This window comes from Carassius auratus, chromosome 12 (assembly GCF_003368295.1).
Source record: "Carassius auratus strain Wakin chromosome 12, ASM336829v1, whole genome shotgun sequence".
Taxonomy (NCBI): domain Eukaryota; kingdom Metazoa; phylum Chordata; class Actinopteri; order Cypriniformes; family Cyprinidae; genus Carassius; species Carassius auratus.
Genome location: NC_039254.1, coordinates 2,414,615 through 2,432,813, shown reverse-complemented (window position 1 = coordinate 2,432,813; position 18,199 = coordinate 2,414,615). Strand labels below are relative to the sequence as shown.

The window sequence follows — 18,199 nt, the reverse complement described above, 5'->3', positions numbered from 1 at the left end:
AAACAATGCCAACTTGAGGCTGTTCAAACTTTAGTAAAATAATTTTTCATATTGTTTCCTCCTACTAGTTCTAGGCCTAAACCCCAAGAGAATACTAAGTATGGAATAACAAACCCAAAAGACTAACCAATAGGACTTACACATTCTTACAGTTAATTAATAATATCTGTGTCCAGTTACTGTTAAAGTACTTAGTTAAGGGACAATTGTACAATTTATTACAATTTTAAGTTTTTTTTTATTTTAACTAATTTTCACAAACAATGAATACATGAAGAAATAAAAATGTAATATTTCAGAAAGGTATTTGTCACAATAAAATCATGTCTAATCCTTTTATCCTGTTTTGATTCTGTTTAATGCTACCATACAAAATATTCTGTAATTTGAAGGCATTTCAAATATTTAACAAAAAAGCATACATTAAATTGGTTTTTAAAATGTAAATTTTCACTAAAGGCATTAGATATAATAATCTTACTTTCTACAGATGATCTCTTTCTTTTTTAATAGGGGTGCTCCGATCAGGATTTTTGAGGCCGATCGCTGAACACAGAAAGCAGTATCTGTGGATACAGATCACCGATACCGATCTTTTAAAGGCTTCTTTTTATCATTTATAACTATATATATTGATACTCCAATCAGGATTTTTTGATATTTATTTGGGGCCTGAATTTCATTTGTGAAATGGGATAATTCCCTCTTAGGAGACTCTTGTGTGAGGGGAAGCAACACGGACTGGTGCTTTCACACAAGAGTCTGCTACTGATCCTTGGCTGTTTGCCACAAACAACATTTATCCATTATTTTGATTTCAAATCCAAACATTGTCACTGAAAATACTTTTTCAGCATGGCAATTATAATTATTTTTTAAACAGTAATACAATTTTTATCAGACATGTTTAAAAAAAAATAAGCAACACATTTTTCAATACTTTTACTTTTGCATTTACTTCTACATATTAATTTGCTCAAGCAAGTGGCAAAACATTTAAACTACTTTTCTTACTTATCATTAAACTTACGGCATTAACAGAAATAGTCAGCCTATTCGCCTTTCCTTTTTTTAAATATTTATTACAAGCAAATCCTGCCTTTCATAAAAGAATCTTTGTTTTTCCTTCCTAGATGTGGCCATCTATTTGCCCTTGTTATCTAAAAGGTGCTCTTTCCCTTTACTCTAGCCCAAAAAGACCTTTAAAAAATCATGTAATGGTGCTTACTACATTTACGTGTCCAATCCGTTCAAGGTGCATTTGCATAGCCATTTGCGTATGTTGAGAGAGACAGAGCGCGCTGTGATTTACTGGGCCGCTGTTTTGAAAGTTACTTCTCTCCACACAAGGTTTTCCAAAATTACTTTAATTAGTTATTTAATGCAGAACATATAACATTATAATTATTTACCCCCCGGCGGCAATCATCACAAAGTGATTTATCGTCCGATTAGTGATGGGTAGCCGATTAATCGGAGCACCTCTAGTTTTTAAATAAACCCACAAAGAAAATGTATAATCAAGTTATAACTACAACAAAGAAAATAATTTTCCATAAATTAACCTTAAGATTGTGCTAATTACATAAAACATCCCTTAACTACTTTGTGATAGTGTAGTGGCCTTAAAGGGTTAAGTTTCACCCGACAATGAAAATCCGTCTATCTTCTACTCACACTCCTCGAAGTATTCTAGGTATATGTGACTTACCTCTTTCAGAATTATCTAATCGGACTTATATTAAAAATTGTCCTTATATATTAAAAATTTCTTGAGAACAAAACAAAACCCTGGTCATGAATTAGAAGCACAAAACAAGGATTGTAGAGAAAAAACGTTGGAAGGATTTCAATACAAGTGAAGAGGAGACTGGTTTTCCTTTGCCTATATTGTCCCAGAGGCGCAGGTGTGAAACATACGTCTTCATCATTCAAAAATCAACAGATTTGAGAAAAAAAAGTGTTTATTAATGTTTGAAAATCTGTATTATTATCTTACAAAAACGCATGGAATTCGCTAACAGGAGGCCTTTATCACGCCTGGAGCTGTGTAAGGGACGTTTTAACCTCTTCAGTGCTGAGTTTAAATATTCCAGCGGTCCCCCCAGAGTGAGTTTAAGACGACCGTTATTTTAGAACGTTCCCCTTACTGTTTCCATGGCGATGCGTCAAGGCTTGTCACGTGACACAGCCCCGCATCTACAATAACACTTGTATGACGATGAATCGCTTTTATTTCGTTTTTTCCTTTTTTTTAATTATTCACAAACTTGCATACCATGTCATGAACAATCTGATATTCTGATTCAAAAATGTGTGTGAAGCCCCTCTTTCCACTGCACACGACATTCGGGACAGGATGTCGCATTTCTCCCTCTAGCGGCAGTCGCGCAGAACTGGTCATTGCAGCAACTGTTACCTTGGCATGTTCACCATGGTAAAATTAATAATTTAATGAACATAGTTAATGTATGAATGCATCCTCACAAATCAGGTGACCCCCAAAATAAAACAGTAGGTTTTATGGGACTAATCAACGTAATAATGGTTTAATAATTATTAAATAATTATTTCGCCTTAAGTATTATAAAACATAATTTAACATGAAATAGTGTTTAAAGGATAATGTTAATGTTACAAAATATTGGTAATTCTCACCTCGCACCGATAGTTTTGATTAGAATACATCACATCCAGTCGGGCATTCGCATATGCCTCTAGTCGCAGAAGTTCAAATATTTGAACGTATCCAAGGCTCAAAATCGGATCCAAAATTTCCGCATATGCATGTGATCAGAACTCCACGCAGCTCCCGCATTACTTTCCATTGGAAATGAATGACTTCCGGTCTGTCGCTTGTCGTTCGTTCGGAGACAGTGGAAAGGCGGCTGAGTGTGTTTTGGTCATTTAAAAACCTTTCTAAATTATCTTGATCGTGATCTGTAATGTGCCGATGAGTGCCACTGTGTTTGTTCGCGTTGCAGTTCATTGTTCTGTCAGTCAAATTTTTAATATAAGTCCGATTAGATTTTTCTGAAAGAGCTAAGTCACATACACCTAGGATGCTTCAAGGCTGCGTAGAAGATAGACAGATTTTCATTCTGCGGTGAACTAACCCTTTAAGACTTCCATTTAAATGGAGCAGTAATTTAGTGCTGCAACGACGCGTCAACGTATTTTTGTAGTCGACATAATCGATAATGTCGACGCATCGTTGCACACTGTTTGTTTACATCTCGCATAATGGCATACTGGGAATGGAGAAAGTTGCATTCTATCACAAAAACAGAGACCACCGTTATCAAAAAGTATGGGAATACTATGGTCCCCTTTATAAAAAGCGATATGGTGTACCACGGCAGCACAACTTCGTTGCGTGAACACCTCCAGAGGAAACATCTTGGCGCTCTCCGATGTTACGGTTTAAATGGTTACCGTGTGATCTGGTGACCAGCTTCCTGCTTCAGGTCTGATATTCTGCGCTTGCAGCATTTTGGACAGTTGAGATGATTTTAACTCGATGCGGGTGCGGACGCGCCATACGAAAAAATGAGCGCGACATCGTCACTTCCATTAATGAGCACGCTTATCGCGTGCCTACAATTGGAAATAACAAACTTGAGTGCGCAAAGATTTGTGATCAAAAGATATGTGAACGGCCCCTTAAAAGACAGCGCGCCGCGAGACAACAGTCACAAACCACCCGAGCTACCCCAAATCAGCTCCAGATCTCTGTAAACTATGCTAAACCATGGCAGAACCCTGAACATTTTATGGTTTTGTGGATGCTAAAGAAACATTTTCATGACGTCTCAGACCAACTGTAAATGTATTGACTACTGTGGTTTAATTATAAACGCTATAATAAACTCATATTTACCATAGTAAAATAATTTTCTTTGCCTCTTTATTATTTTATACTGTAAAAACGTCAACCACATTGGTTGAAAATGAATAAAGGTTGAGATATTATATTAGAAGTTGTATTTTTTTGTAAAGTTATCCAAAGGATTCATTAGCTAATCAAAAAAAGAACATTAGATTAATTATTTATTGTAATAAAAATAATCGTTAGATTAGTCGACAGAAAAAATAAATCGTTAGTTGCAGCTCTACCAGTAATTAATTACAAAATGATTTATCTAGAAACAAAAGATTGAAAAGTGTATGTCAGATTGAAAGTATATGTCCCGCACATCCATGAACTTGGCACGGAGGAGGGCTGTTACAGGAGAGTATGGAGGGCTATTTCTTTTATTCTTTTATTCCAAGGTTGTGTTCTTATAAACCTGGGTTACTCTGGCTCATAAAGCTAATTATATAATTAATTCTAAGCTTGAATAATTATTTGTAGTAATATTTGACAACAATTCATGAGCTCACCTGTGCATCCAAAGCTTCCATCCATAGATGACTTTAAGTTAGTTTCACCTTCCTGCAAGCACAAGTGTGACAGTCAGTCAAACATCACGATCTAACATCACATTACACTGTATTTCAAGCTCCAATAGTATAATTTTAATTTAACTTCAATAATCAATACATTAAAGTATTTAACTTTGTGAAATAAGGCTAGATATTTTCATAATTTGACAGAAAAGGCCATTTCTAGTCTAGAAAACTGCATTACATTAGTTGAAAAATCTCTTGTATATTTTAAACATCATATTCATGTTTTTTGTGGGATAAAGTGATGAATCGCGCCTGTATCAGACAGACCCCCCACATGGCTCTGCACGTGCAGGCCGCTAATCAGCTGCCACACCTGAACATACATTAATGTTACCGAACATCAACTACACATATTGATAAAGATAATATTTTCACAATTGTGGTGAAATTATGTCCTTCAGAAATAGCATTAAGACAACATCATTTTAAAGTAAATGAATATTATACGCGGATTAACGCTAAAACGCACGTTAATCATGCGATTCTAAGTGGCCTTAAAACATGATCTTAAGACTTATAAGAGTCTACAGCACTAATTAATATATTATTGGTAAGACATTATTGTCATTTGGTACATTAATGATTAATCTACACTCTGCAAGCTGCATTAAGTTTATGCTGATTGTGAAAAGCGTAAAGAAATGTAAAATAATGTAAAGAAATAAAAGGACGTGACTTTGTTACTAAATGTCTAAATAATAAGTAAGTTACACAAATATCACATTATTACATCGAGCCATAAACTTACCTTCCGCTCGTCCATGTCGTGTGGTCCTCGCCGTGTCTCGAGCTGCGCATCTCGTCTTCGCTTCAGGTGTGATGATGATCGGTAGAGTGGGGGAGGGGGAGGGGATAGTCGCGGTGGGGACGTCACATCTCCGCTTCTGTGCGACGCGCCGCTCATTACGACTACTGCTAATTATAATGCGCGGGACATATATGTTTGACCCGACTTTCCTTTTTGTTGTTCTTAGATTTCTGTTTTCTTTGCAATCGGTAAATTATCATATTTGCTATCACAAAATAAATGCAATTTCTGCTCAAAGTTAGATTTAATGAGATTTTTTTTCCAAGTAAAAAAATGACAGAACGTTTATATAAAAATACATTTAAAGCCAATTAAATTTTACATTTAAAAAATACACATGAATGAATGGATCCAATTTAGAACTCACTTTTTATGATATTCATAAAAAAGTAACTATTACTAGCCCTTGTCAGAACTGATATTATTTTACCCTCTGAGACTAGATAAAATAAATAAAATGGGGTTGAAACAGGTGAAGCTTGTCTTGAGACAAAACGGGATGAGGCCTTGTTCTCAGATGGTGCCTTGCATTTGAACTAAGTGACTTAGAGCAGTTCTAGACTGAGTTGTGATAGATCCATGAACCTGCTTGTTCCTGCTTGTTCCAAACCATTTCAACACAACACTAGAAGCAGCTTGAGTTGTAGCTAAAGTTAAATTACTTTCACGAATATCTTATCAAAAAAAGATTCTTAGAAGGGACTGAAGGGTCGCTACAATCGCTAGGACACATTTCTCAATACTTAGGTCACTTTTTCAAAACTCTTCACACAGCGAGTCTATGTGGGCTATCATTTGTATCATTTGGCACAAAATGCATTTATTGACCACATCTGTCAAATTACATGAATTCCTTTATCACTTCGAGGTGAGCGTGATTTCACCAAGTACAACTCTTCTGGGTCAACATCGTTGTTGATCCAGGAACAGCATTCAACTCAACCAATCAGAATTGAGAAATAACTTTTCAGGAAATGTCAGTTTTAGGTTAACAATCAGGGTTGGGTGCTTCTACTCCCTTGTTAATCAGCTATCATTTCCCTCTGATTTTAGGAATAAATTATGGGTAGGGGTGGGGATTGGGTTAAGTCTGTATTTTTGGACAGGGATGTTGATCCAGGAACATGTCTTTCTTGGCAAAATCACGGCAACCATCGTTTTGACACAAACACCACCAAAACTTTGTGTACTATACAAGCCAATTCGCTCATGTTTACATAATGTTTTCAAATCCTAGTACAAAAATGAATAAGACAGAAATGTGCAACATGATTCTACAGTAATATCATGGAGAAAAATGTTGTGAATGTAAAACATCAAATATTATTAAAGCAGTTGCATGTAGCTGAAGATCTTCACAAGTGTTAGCCTTTCACTTTCATTACCATCTGTTCAGAAGGAGAAAACTTAGGAATAATTGTGTACTGTAATGTAAACATGGAGCATGTAACATACACTGCAGTGAATTATAAACAGTAGAGAGTATCATTCTTGTTTTGTAAAAACATTTTACAAAAGAAAACGTTGTATAATGCTCCCTGTGTTTAGTGTTTTTAGGTTGCTGTGTTATCAGTGATAAAGTGTGTTTTAGGGCATTCTGAAAGTGAAATGAACTGCTGTGTCAAGCTGAAAGATGGTTAGGAGAACGGTGTGAAGAGTTTTGAAGAAGTGACTTAAGTATTAAGAAATGTGTCCCACCGATTGTAAGAAACTGTAATTCTGAAGCTCTTTAACAGCATCTTCCTAAATATTTTTACTATAAAAGCAAAATCTCTCTCTCTTTCACATCTCTTCCTCTCCTTGCTTGTAATGTTCTAGACAATGATTGAAACCATGTATTGCTAGCACTTCTCTGAAGTTGAATCGCTTGTTTTTCTCATTTGCAAGTCAAATTGGATGAAAAGTCTGCTAAATCAATAAATTAAAATAATAATACACTATGTATGGTAGAGGAGAATGAAAAAATAGACTATCTTTGCAAATTACATCAGATAATTGTCAATTCAGTTTACAAATACTATAACAAGATTTAATAAATGGTAAAACTATAATACAACGAATTATGGTACTGTTTTTCCACACTGGGAAACCCTTCTGGCTTAGCCACTGGTTTATATCCTCCCACTTAGACAACTTAGAAATAAAACAGAGGTAAGAGTTTTGTGTACACTTACGTTTGTATATGAACTGTACTTATTAGACCACATTGATTATGAACTATTGTTGATCTAGATTTGGCCCCTGTGGTCACTCAGCAGTCGGAATCACAGAAGTCATTGTGCAGCTAGATTCAGAGCAGAAGCCCGTCATGTCCCTGGTATCTGCTGAGAGATACTGATGCTGTCTCTATGAACTGTTCTGCTAACAGGACTATTAGTGTTAAAGCCTCCCTCCTGTGATGACCAGTCCTCCACTATGGCCTTTAGCTGCTCCTTGTGTGACTGTGAACTGGAGGACATACGCTATCACATGCTTGCATGAGCAATGACGGGGCATTAGCAACCAATCATCAGCCCTCTACTTCACTAGGAGCACTAACACCTTGATACTGGACCAGCAGATGTTTATCTGTTTATCTCTCACTCTGTACTGTTCACATCATTTAGCATCATAAAGAGAGATGTAGTGTGTATGTACAATCAGCATTCTCCATTAGGTCATGCTAAAGCAGTATCACTCAGTCTCTGTTATCTGGTGGCATCACTACTAGCCCATGGAGTATTGGAAGACACTGATAAACTCTGAGATGTGGGGCTGAGAGTATAATGTGCAGCTCTGTTAGCTTAGCAGTTAGCATTTACAAAAGAATAAATTTCTGAAACATTTACATTAAAAGTAGTGTGTTAGCAGTTCACTTTTAATGCTCTGAGAGAGCACAGAGCTTTGTAGAATGTCTGTAGTTATCTAATACAACTTTTTTTTGTACAAGGAATTTAAAAAACAGATTACCACAATCTGGTGAATCCCAGCTGTGTGTAGTGAAATATCAAAAACATAATCCAGAAGACTTTAAATAACAGCAGCTGCCAATTTCAGGTACAGAGATTGTATATTATCAGAGACTGATTATTTTTAACATATATATATTGTTTTTCAAGTTTGTTCGCAATCGGTTGAAAGTAAACTCTTTGAATTCTGTTTAATGTATGCCGAAAGGCTCAGCCACAAGGGTATACCAGAGGGGAAAAAACGGTATTATCATTTACTGATCATGATTTAATACTATAATTAAATAATAATAATAGAATAGTAATAATAATAACAATAATAATATATTACCATTCAGAAAATCAGATTAAAGTATTTTTAACCTAAATGGAGAATTAATTGATGTAGATTCTCCTCCCAAACAACAGTCCATGCTTAAGAGAGACTGAATGACCTGGAGTTGGCCAAACTTTTTTTTATTTCTTTCCTACTGTCATCAGTAATCATTATTTGAACATAGATAGATACAAAATAAATTACATAAAGGGCATCAATGTTATTTGATTAATTATATTCTAATACTTTGATGCCTTTGATGTAATACTTTGAATACTTTGATGTAAAACAACAAAAAATTTGCTTAATCAAAATCATTTTTCTGTTTGTGGCTCAGGGGATCCAGAATTTTCATCCAGGTGCATCAACAGTACATTTACTAATTTCTGTTTATTTTATAAAGAAATAAAACATTATAAGTAAATATTCAAATAATATATTGAATACATATATAATTAAATTGTAGTTTTATTATTGACCAATAGTTGGCGCTAGAGAGTGTGGAAAAAGTGACGCACTTTTCCAGAACAATGTCACTCGTGGGGACTGCAATATTCAGTGTGACCACCAGGGTCGCATTAACACACAGTCACACAAATTGTTGTCTTGAAAACCGTCCTCATGAGGACTTTGAAAAAAACTCATGGGGCGTGTCCAAACACTGTTTAGGAGGGGCCTGTGGGGCTTTGCCCGTGGGGACCTCATTTTAGGTCCCACGGTGACACGAGTCCCCATGAGTCTGTGTGTATTCAGGTCGAAGTCCTCACCAGGATAGAAAAACAAGAACACACACACACACACACACACACACACTGAAGGCCTGTGGCGTTGTTTTAATGAGAAGTGCTGCCCTCTGCTGGACTCTCGCTGCAGATGTTCTGCTGATTCAGCTTCTCCTCTGAGCTCAGTGTGATGATGATCTGATGAACATGAGAGGAGAGGAGGAGCATGTGTTCCTCTCTCACAGCCCCAGACACTGAGAGACAAACACATGTGCTGATCTGTGAGGTTTTACTCTGAATGGAGACGAGTGGAGTTTGATTGAGAGAAGAAGCTCTTCAGGAGGAGGGAGAATGTCTCTGTGGTTCCTGGTTCCCATCAGTCTGCCTGTGTTCACACTGCCTGGAATCTGGATCATGTGAGTATTTATTAACACCCTCAAATAAGACCAGAGTTTATGATAATCTGGCAATTTAATTTCAATAAAACTTTGAATGCATTTAAAATATTTCAATATGAGATCTGTTTCTATTCTGCAGTGTTACATTAGTATCATTGATATTCTAGTTGTGTTTGTATTTCAAATGAGGTCATTTATATTTTATATTTTTTTATTATTTTGTGCAATTATATATATATATATATATATATATATATATATATATTTGTTATATTAGTTTATATTGAGTAATTTTTGAGTAATTTTTTTATGGTTTAAGTTCTATCGTAGTTAACAATAATGGCTGATATATTGAGAATTTTTTTTATTTTGAATATTACTGAATATATAGTTTTTTTTTTCTTAGAGAATTGGAGTTTATCCATTTAATCATAATGTCTTTCTATTTACTCATTAAATGCATAAATGTTTTAATTTAATTTTAGCTCAAGTGGAGGTAAATGCTTTTCAAAAATATATCAATTTTTAAACAGTTTCTATTGCAAAACTCATTTAGTAGTTGTTAAGAATCAGCTTTGCGCAGCTGACCTGAACACGTTTGTAAAGACATGTTGTATTTCTGAAAGCCTGTACTCTTGTAACCTGTCTGTCTCTCACAGATATGCGATGGCTCTCTACAATCAGCACGTCTGTCCTGTGAATAACTGGTGAATATTGAACCTTCTCTCAGTGGGAAACAGAGACTGCACTGATTGATTTATTCACATATCAATAGCATCTCCTCAACAATAAATGAATAAGATTTTGCTGGAGTGTTTGATTAGATCACATTGATTTTGAGGTTAAAGAGGCTGTTTGACTGTCACGTTTCTGTGTTTGTTCAGATTGATCCGTCGCTTAAATGCCAAACTATACACTTTACTATCTCAAGAGTTAAGTTATCTCACATTCGTTAATGAGAAGGACGGATTTTGCAACGTTAAAAATCAAAACCCTTGCAAAATCTTTGTTTTAACTTATTTTATGCATGCAGTCAGCAAATATAGTCACAGTATGTGTGTGTTTGTAGGGTATATAACTCAAGCTGTGAGAAGTCTTTGGTTCTTCAGAGCGGATCTGATCTGTGCTGCACGCTGGACAACATCCCACTCATCAGGTGCCAAAGCATCATGTTTTATTAGAAGATGAGCAGAAATGACATATTGTCAGAGTGTTATTGATCCTCCTGATGTGTGTGCAGTAAATGTGGCGGTGTTCCTCCAGAGAGCTGCTGGTTCAGTCTACTGTGCAGCTCTGCTTCGTTCATTGGTGAGTGATTCACTGATTCAGTTCTGAACTATAGAAACACACAGCTGACTCTAACAGCTCATTCAGCATATTTCTGCCGTTTTTGATGTGATTGTTCTGTTGTCTGTTACAGTGATTACTGTGATTATTCTGGGTTTTTTTGTGTTACAGTGACTGTGATTGTTCTCTTTCATGTTACTGTGATTTTGATTGTTCTGTTTCATATGTTACAGTGACTGTTATTGTTTTTTTTCGTTTGTTACAGTGACTTTAATCTGTTTCATATGTTACAGTGACTGTGATTGTTTGGGCTTTGTATGTTACAGTGATTGTTCTTTTTCGTTTGTTAGAGTAACTGTGAGCTGTTTCATATGTTACAGTGACTGTGATTGTTTTGTTTGTGTGTTATTGTGATTGTTCTGTTTCGTGTGTTACAGTGATTGTGATTGTTCTGTTTCGTGTGTTACAGTGTTTGTGATTGTTCTGTTTCGTGTGTTACAGTGACTGTGATTGTTTTGTTTGTGTGTTATTGTGATTGTTCTGTTTGGTGTGTTACAGTGTTTGTGATTGTTCTGTTTCGTGTGTTACAGTGATTGTGATTGTTCATTTTCGTGTGTTACAGTGATTGTGATTGTTCTGTTTCGTGTGTTACAGTGATTGTTCTGTTTCGTGTGTTACAGTGATTGTTCTGTTTCATGTGTTACAGTGATTGTGATTCTTCTGTTTGGTGTGTTACAGTGATTGTGATTGTTCTGTTTCGTGTGTTACAGTGATTGTGATTGTTCTGTTTGGTGTGTTACAGTGATTGTGATTGTTCTGTTTCGTGTGTTACAGTGATTGTGATTGTTCTGTTTCATATGTTACAGTGACTGTTATTGTTTTTTTTTCGTTTGTTACAGTGACTTTAATCTGTTTCATGTTTTACAGTGACTGTGATTGTTTGGGCTTTGTATGTTACAGTGATTGTTCTTTTTCGTTTGTTAGAGTAACTGTGAGCTGTTTCATATGTTACAGTGACTGTGATTGTTTTGTTTGTGTGTTATTGTGATTGTTCTGTTTCGTGTGTTACAGTGATTGTGATTGTTCTGTTTCGTGTGTTACAGTGATTGTGATTGTTCTGTTTGGTGTGTTACAGTGTTTGTGATTGTTCTGTTTCGTGTGTTACAGTGACTGTGATTGTTTTGTTTGTGTGTTATTGTGATTGTTCTGTTTGGTGTGTTACAGTGTTTGTGATTGTTCTGTTTGGTGTGTTACAGTGATTGTGATTGTTCATTTTCGTGTGTTACAGTGATTGTGATTGTTCTGTTTCGTGTGTTACAGTGATTGTTCTGTTTCATGTGTTACAGTGATTGTGATTCTTCTGTTTGGTGTGTTACAGTGATTGTGATTGTTCTGTTTGGTGTGTTACAGTGATTGTGATTGTTCTGTTTCGTGTGTTACAGTGATTTTGATTGTTCTGTTTCGTGTGTTACAGTGATTGTTCTGTTTCATGTGTTACAGTGATTGTGATTGTTCTGTTTGGTGTGTTACAGTGATTGTGACTGTTCTGTTTCGTGTGTTACAGTGATTGTGATTGTTCTGTTTCGTGTGTTACAGTGATTGTTCTGTTTCGTGTGTTACAGTGATTGTGATTGTTCTGTTTCGTGTGTTACAGTGATTGTGATTGTTCTGTTTGGTGTGTTACAGTGATTGTGATTGTTCTGTTTGGTGTGTTACAGTGATTGTTCTGTTTCATGTGTTACAGTGATTGTGATTGTTCTGTTTTGTGTGTTACAGTGATTGTGATTGTTCTGTTTCGTGTGTTACAGTGATTGTTCTGTTTCATGTGTTACAGTGATTGTGATTGTTCTGTTTTGTGTGTTACAGTGATTGTTCTGTTTCGTGTGTTTACAGTGATTGTTCTGTTTCATGTGTTACAGTGATTATGATTGTTCTGTTTGGTGTGTTACAGTGATTGTGATTGTTCTGTTTGGTGTTACAGTTATTGTGATTGTTCTGTTTGGTGTGTTACAGTGATTGTGATTGTTCTGTTTCGTGTGTTACAGTGATTGTGATTGTTCTGTTTGGTGTGTTACAGTGATTGTGATTGTTCTGTTTGGTGTGTTACAGTGATTGTGATTGTTCTGTTTCGTGTGTTACAGTGATTGTGATTGTTCTGTTTCATGTGTTAAAGTGATTGCGATTGTTCTGTTTCGTGTGTTACAGTGATTGCGATTGTTCTGTTTCGTGTGTTACAGTGATTGTTCTGTTTCGTGTGTTACAGTGATTGCGATTGTTCTGTTTCGTGTGTTACAGTGATTGTGATTCTTCTGTTTCGTGTGTTACAGTGATTGCGATTGTTCTGTTTCGTGTGTTAAAGTGATTGCGATTGTTCTGTTTCGTGTGTTACAGTGATTGTGATTGTTCTGTTTCGTGTGTTACAGTGATTGCGATTGTTCTGTTTCGTGTGTTACAGTGATTGTGATTGTTCTGTTTCGTGTGTTACAGTGATGGTGATTGTTCTGTTTCATGTGTTACAGTGATTGTGATTGTTCTGTTTCGTGTGTTACAGTGATTGTAATTGTTCTGTTTCGTGTGTTACAGTGATTGTTCTGTTTCGTGTGTTACAGTGATTGTTCTGTTTCGTGTGTTAAAGTGATTGCGATTGTTCTGTTTCGTGTGTTACAGTGATTGTGATTGTTCTGTTTCGTGTGTTACAGTGATTGTGATTGTTCTGTTTCATGTGTTACAGTGATTGTGATTGTTCTGTTTCGTGTGTTACAGTGATTGTAATTGTTCTGTTTCGTGTGTTACAGTGATTGTTCTGTTTCGTGTGTTACAGTGATTGTTCTGTTTCGTGTGTTAAAGTGATTGCGATTGTTCTGTTTGGTGTGTTACAGTGATTGTGATTGTTCTGTTTCGTGTGTTACAGTGTTTGTGATTGTTCTGTTTGGTGTGTTACAGTGTTTGTGATTGTTCTGTTTGGTGTGTTACAGTGAATGATTGTTCTGTTTCGTGTGTTACAGTGATTGTGATTGTTCTGTTTGGTGTGTTACAGTGAATGATTGTTCTGTTTCGTGTGTTACAGTGATTGTGATTGTTCTGTTTGGTGTGTTACAGTGATTGTGATTGTTCTGTTTCGTGTGTTACAGTGATTGTGATTGTTCTGTTTGGTGTGTTACAGTGATTGTGATTGTTCTGTTTGGTGTGTTACAGTGATTGTGATTGTTCTGTTTGGTGTGTTACAGTGATTGTGATTGGTCTGTTTGGTGTGTTACAGTGATTGTTCTGTTTGGTGTGTTACAGTGATTGTGATTGGTCTGCTGCGTTACGCTCAACTCATCCATAAGCACAGCAACAGTGTGTTGAACATCGAGGGTTTGTTTGCTGGATGGCTCTGTGCTGCAGGACTCATGATTGTGGGAAACTTTCAAGTAAGAAAACAACAAAGCAGCAATTCACTGTTTTTCTTCCACTTTTCAAATGAAAGTTTCTCCATAGACACCATTTGATTATTTGTTATTTTAATACACTACTTTCAGCAGGGTTCAATATTTTGAAACTTATTTTACTGGATTGTGATGTTTTTAATTCCTTTAGGGCTCTCTTTTTAAATGTGGTTGGTGCATATTAAAATAAATCTTCAGAGTAGTTGATTAGGGAGAATGTACTGCTCTTCATCCAGGCGTCTCCTCCAGATCTCTGCCTGCACCTTTCAAATATTATCAACATAAGAACAAACATGATTTGTTTTTCCTCATTCATTGAGACTTCTTTCCTGCTGCTATATTTTAATAAGCCCATACATGTGTGCTTTTCTTTGCTTCAGCAGATATTATGTAATATTATCATCAGCGTGATCAGATAAACACAGGGTCTCTTCTGTGCACGTCCGCTGATTGTGTGTTATTACATAAGTGTGAAATCAAAGGGATTTGGCCGTTTGATGTGTGTTTGTCTGCAGTGATGGAGGTGTGTGCAGATGTGCTTTTACTAAGCAGTGAAAGTGTTTAGAGATATGGGATGGAAACTCAAGGGCATCGGGTTCAAACCCAGAAGGGGTTGCACTGCAGGTGTGGTCTCAGAGTGTGAGATTTTGCCTAAGCATCATATTTTTTCATTTAGTTCTGCCCTTCAGAAGCTACAGAAGATGCTTAAATGTTTCCCTTAATGCATGGTTTTATCTTCTGGAGCATCTGTGAGCGTTTGAACCTTCTGTAATAGTTGTGTTTGTGTCCCTCAGTTGTCCTCAGTGTGAAAAGATGGATCTCAAAATCATGCAGGCAATGTTGGCAAGGGTTCAAATACACAAAATGCTGGAAAACCACAGAATTTGTGGAACCTGAAGGATTTTTCTGAAGAACAGCGGACAGTTTAACTATTCAGAACAAACAAGAGACTCATGAACAACTATTACTAAACACAAACACACGGCTGTGTATCCTTCAGCTAACAACACAGTATTAGGAGACTTTGGAACGGGTTCATTTTTATCAATTCAACTATTATTATCTCTTATGTGAGATATTTTATTCAAGTCAGTACTAAATAAACAATAACATGCATTTATTTCGGTAAAATAATTCACATTTTGCAGATCCTGCGAGGTGAATGTGAACTTTTGACTTCACCTGTGCATGTGATGTCATTTAACATCTTGATTTTTAGCCTCTTTTTTTAAAGCTACATGTTGCACAGATGGAAGTGAGAACCAGAGCTCTAATAGATACGAAGCTATCACTGGGCCAATAGCTTTTTTAAAAATACCTTATTTACAGCCAAAGGGTGCATATTATTACCTTAAATCTTCTGCTATCTTCTGCAGGTGGACCATGCTAAAGTTCTTCATTATGTGGGCGCGGGTCTGGCCTTCCCTGGCAGTCTGCTGTTTGTGTGTGTGCAGACGCTGCTGTCGTACCGTGCAGCCCAGACGCCCAGAGACTTCCAGACATCTCACCTGCGGCTGACGCTCACCGCACTGGCCTTCATCACCCTCATACTCAGTATCCTCCACATACAGTGCTCATTCAGTCTTAAACCTGATCCATATGGCCATAAATGCTCACTGTAAAAAATCAATAGCTGAGACTTAAACTCAAAAATATAATGCATCATTTATTCATGCTGCAATGCATGCTGGGAAATCACAAAGCCTTTACATTGTAACAATATGAAATTGTGTATGAGTAGTTTGGACAAAGTTTGGGATCACTTTCTTGGTCTGACAAGGGTTTTTATGCAGTTTCAAGAAGTTTTTGAGACTCGAAAGGTTTCATAAACTGGGAAATGTTTAGTTGCATTTTTTCTCAGTGCTGTGCAGTTGTTCCTTAACGCTGTGTCCTGCAGGCGCTGTGTTCTTCATTCAGGAGAGCTTTGTCCTCCAGCATGCGTCGGCTGTGTTGGAGTGGATGTTTGCTATCATCGTGCTGCTGTTTTACACTTCCTTCTCGCTCGAGTTTGGCTCCATCTCTTCAGAAACCCTCGCTGCTCTGATGACGAGACGAGCCGCTGCGTCTGAGGAGGGACGGAGACTAGAGAAAGTCTAGACGGACGTCTGACGTGTGAACATCAGCCTAAAGAGAACATCAGGATTAACCTGCTGGAAAAACCTTTAGCTGCATGACAGACGATCTGAATATAAGAATGTAGAAGAACTGTACAAATCTTTCTTAAGATTAACAGAGAATCATTTGAAGCCCTTTTCAGGAGCACAGCATGAAATGTTATGTTCATGACTGGGAGTAAAAAATAAAGAACTGTAAATACATAATTATGGAAGAATGTGCACTTTAGTGTGGTCATTCATATACTGGCAATATTTGCATATTTCTGTCTGGATTTATGATGAACTCGACTTCAAGTGCCTAATAATTCAGTGTCTTGATATTCTTGAATCAGGCTGTTATCAAGAAAACCATGTGTGAGCTTTAATTATATCAGAGTTGCACAATTATGCATTTTATTGTTTGCACTGTGCTGTCATTATATGTACCACTTTTCTACTGGTCAGAAAGTTGTGTGATATTTTACTGGTTTATCTTCATGTCCACGCAGGAAATATATCAGATTCATGACCTGCTGTTTCTTTATTAAAGTAGCAGAATCTGTTTTAGTAAGCTGGTCAGCTGTGATCGGCGTGAGAAATCAGTGTTTGGGGGGTCAGAGGTCAGTCTCCTCCCAGATACACAGTCATGATCCAGAACGAGCTGCAGTGAGTGATCGAGGCGTGACGCTCTCTTCTGGTGAGAGTGACCGCAGAAACCCATTGTGTCTCAATCAGCTGCTGATTTCACTGATTTATGTGTGAAGTCAGTTTTGCTATGACCATCCCATACAGCAAAAAAATATATTCCAAAATATACCAAAAATAGTCCAGAAATATATTTTCTAAAAAAATATATATTTCTTTTGAGGAGGGCCAATTACTCAAAATTAAATAAATGTTGAAATATATAAATAAATCTAAAATGCGTAATTAACTAATTAAATTCATAGATAAATGCATAAATAAATATTAATTAATTAATTTTCATTTTTTAGGGTCAAGGTTTTCGGTGAATTCCGTCAACTGTAACCCTGAAAATGAAATGTGGAATAAATAAGTGAATGAATTAATTAATATTTATGCATTTAATTATGTGTATAATTATTTATTTATATATTTAAAACATTTTTAATGATTTAATTTTGAGTAATTTGGCCAGCCATAATTTTTGAAAATATATTGCTAATGTAAAAATATATTTTAAAAAGCATTTAAAATCTATTTTTGACTCTCTCTATATATTTCAGTCCAAGGAAATTCCTTCACAAGTCACATCTGAAGAAAAACTTGATTTATTGTCTGTAACACGTGCAAACAGATAAAACATTTGAAGAAACTTCAGCAAGGAATATAGTTTTACATGCTCCAAAAAATACAATTTTGCAATGCATAAAAATATTAAACATTACTAAATCATAAACCTACTTTATATCTCCAGTAGCCTGTAAGACTAGAAATATATTTAAAATATATACATTTTGGTGTATGATGGTTGAAACTAAATATATTTTCTATTTCATAAAATATATATTTCATTGAGCTTTGCTGTTTGCAACATTAAGCATTTAAAGGATTTAAAATATATTTTGGCCACATATTTGTTTGCCATATAGGACTCTATTTGCGCAAGTGAGAAAAAAAATAAAAGAAATAAAGAAATACAGAAGAAATCAAAAAGAGGAAATATAGTGAATGTTCTGAGATTCAGATAGAAAACTCCTTCAACTTGAATATACAGTTTGTT

The 18,199-nt window shown here is 36.0% G+C and overlaps 1 protein-coding gene across 2 annotated transcripts; it reads left to right on the top strand.

The window, feature by feature from the left end:
- Nucleotides 1-9,482: 9,482 nt before the first annotated feature.
- LOC113111462 (transmembrane protein 150A) lies at nucleotides 9,483-16,984 on the top strand. Of its 2 annotated transcripts, none has more exons than XM_026276216.1 (7): nucleotides 9,483-9,662; nucleotides 10,304-10,351; nucleotides 10,714-10,800; nucleotides 10,885-10,952; nucleotides 14,217-14,344; nucleotides 15,736-15,913; nucleotides 16,254-16,984. In XM_026276216.1, the coding sequence occupies exons 1-7, from the start codon at nucleotides 9,598-9,600 to the stop codon at nucleotides 16,454-16,456; spliced, it is 777 nt and encodes a 258-aa protein (XP_026132001.1). In that variant the 5' UTR covers nucleotides 9,483-9,597; the 3' UTR covers nucleotides 16,457-16,984. The 2 variants fall into 2 exon arrangements, with proteins under 2 accessions (XP_026132001.1, XP_026132002.1); XM_026276217.1 differs by having other exon boundaries at nucleotides 9,488-9,662; nucleotides 16,257-16,984.
- Nucleotides 16,985-18,199: the final 1,215 nt, after the last annotated feature.

Bases quoted from the DNA above. Each gene is read 5' to 3' on its own strand.
- LOC113111462 (XM_026276216.1), top strand. From the start codon at position 9,598: ATGTCTCTGTGGTTCCTGGTTCCCATCAGTCTGCCTGTGTTCACACTG. The intron at 9,663-10,303 runs GTGAGTATTTAT...TGTCTCTCACAG, and splicing joins CTGCCTGGAATCTGGATCAT to ATATGCGATGGCTCTCTACA. The intron at 15,914-16,253 runs GTATCCTCCACA...CGCTGTGTCCTG, and splicing joins CTTCATCACCCTCATACTCA to CAGGCGCTGTGTTCTTCATT.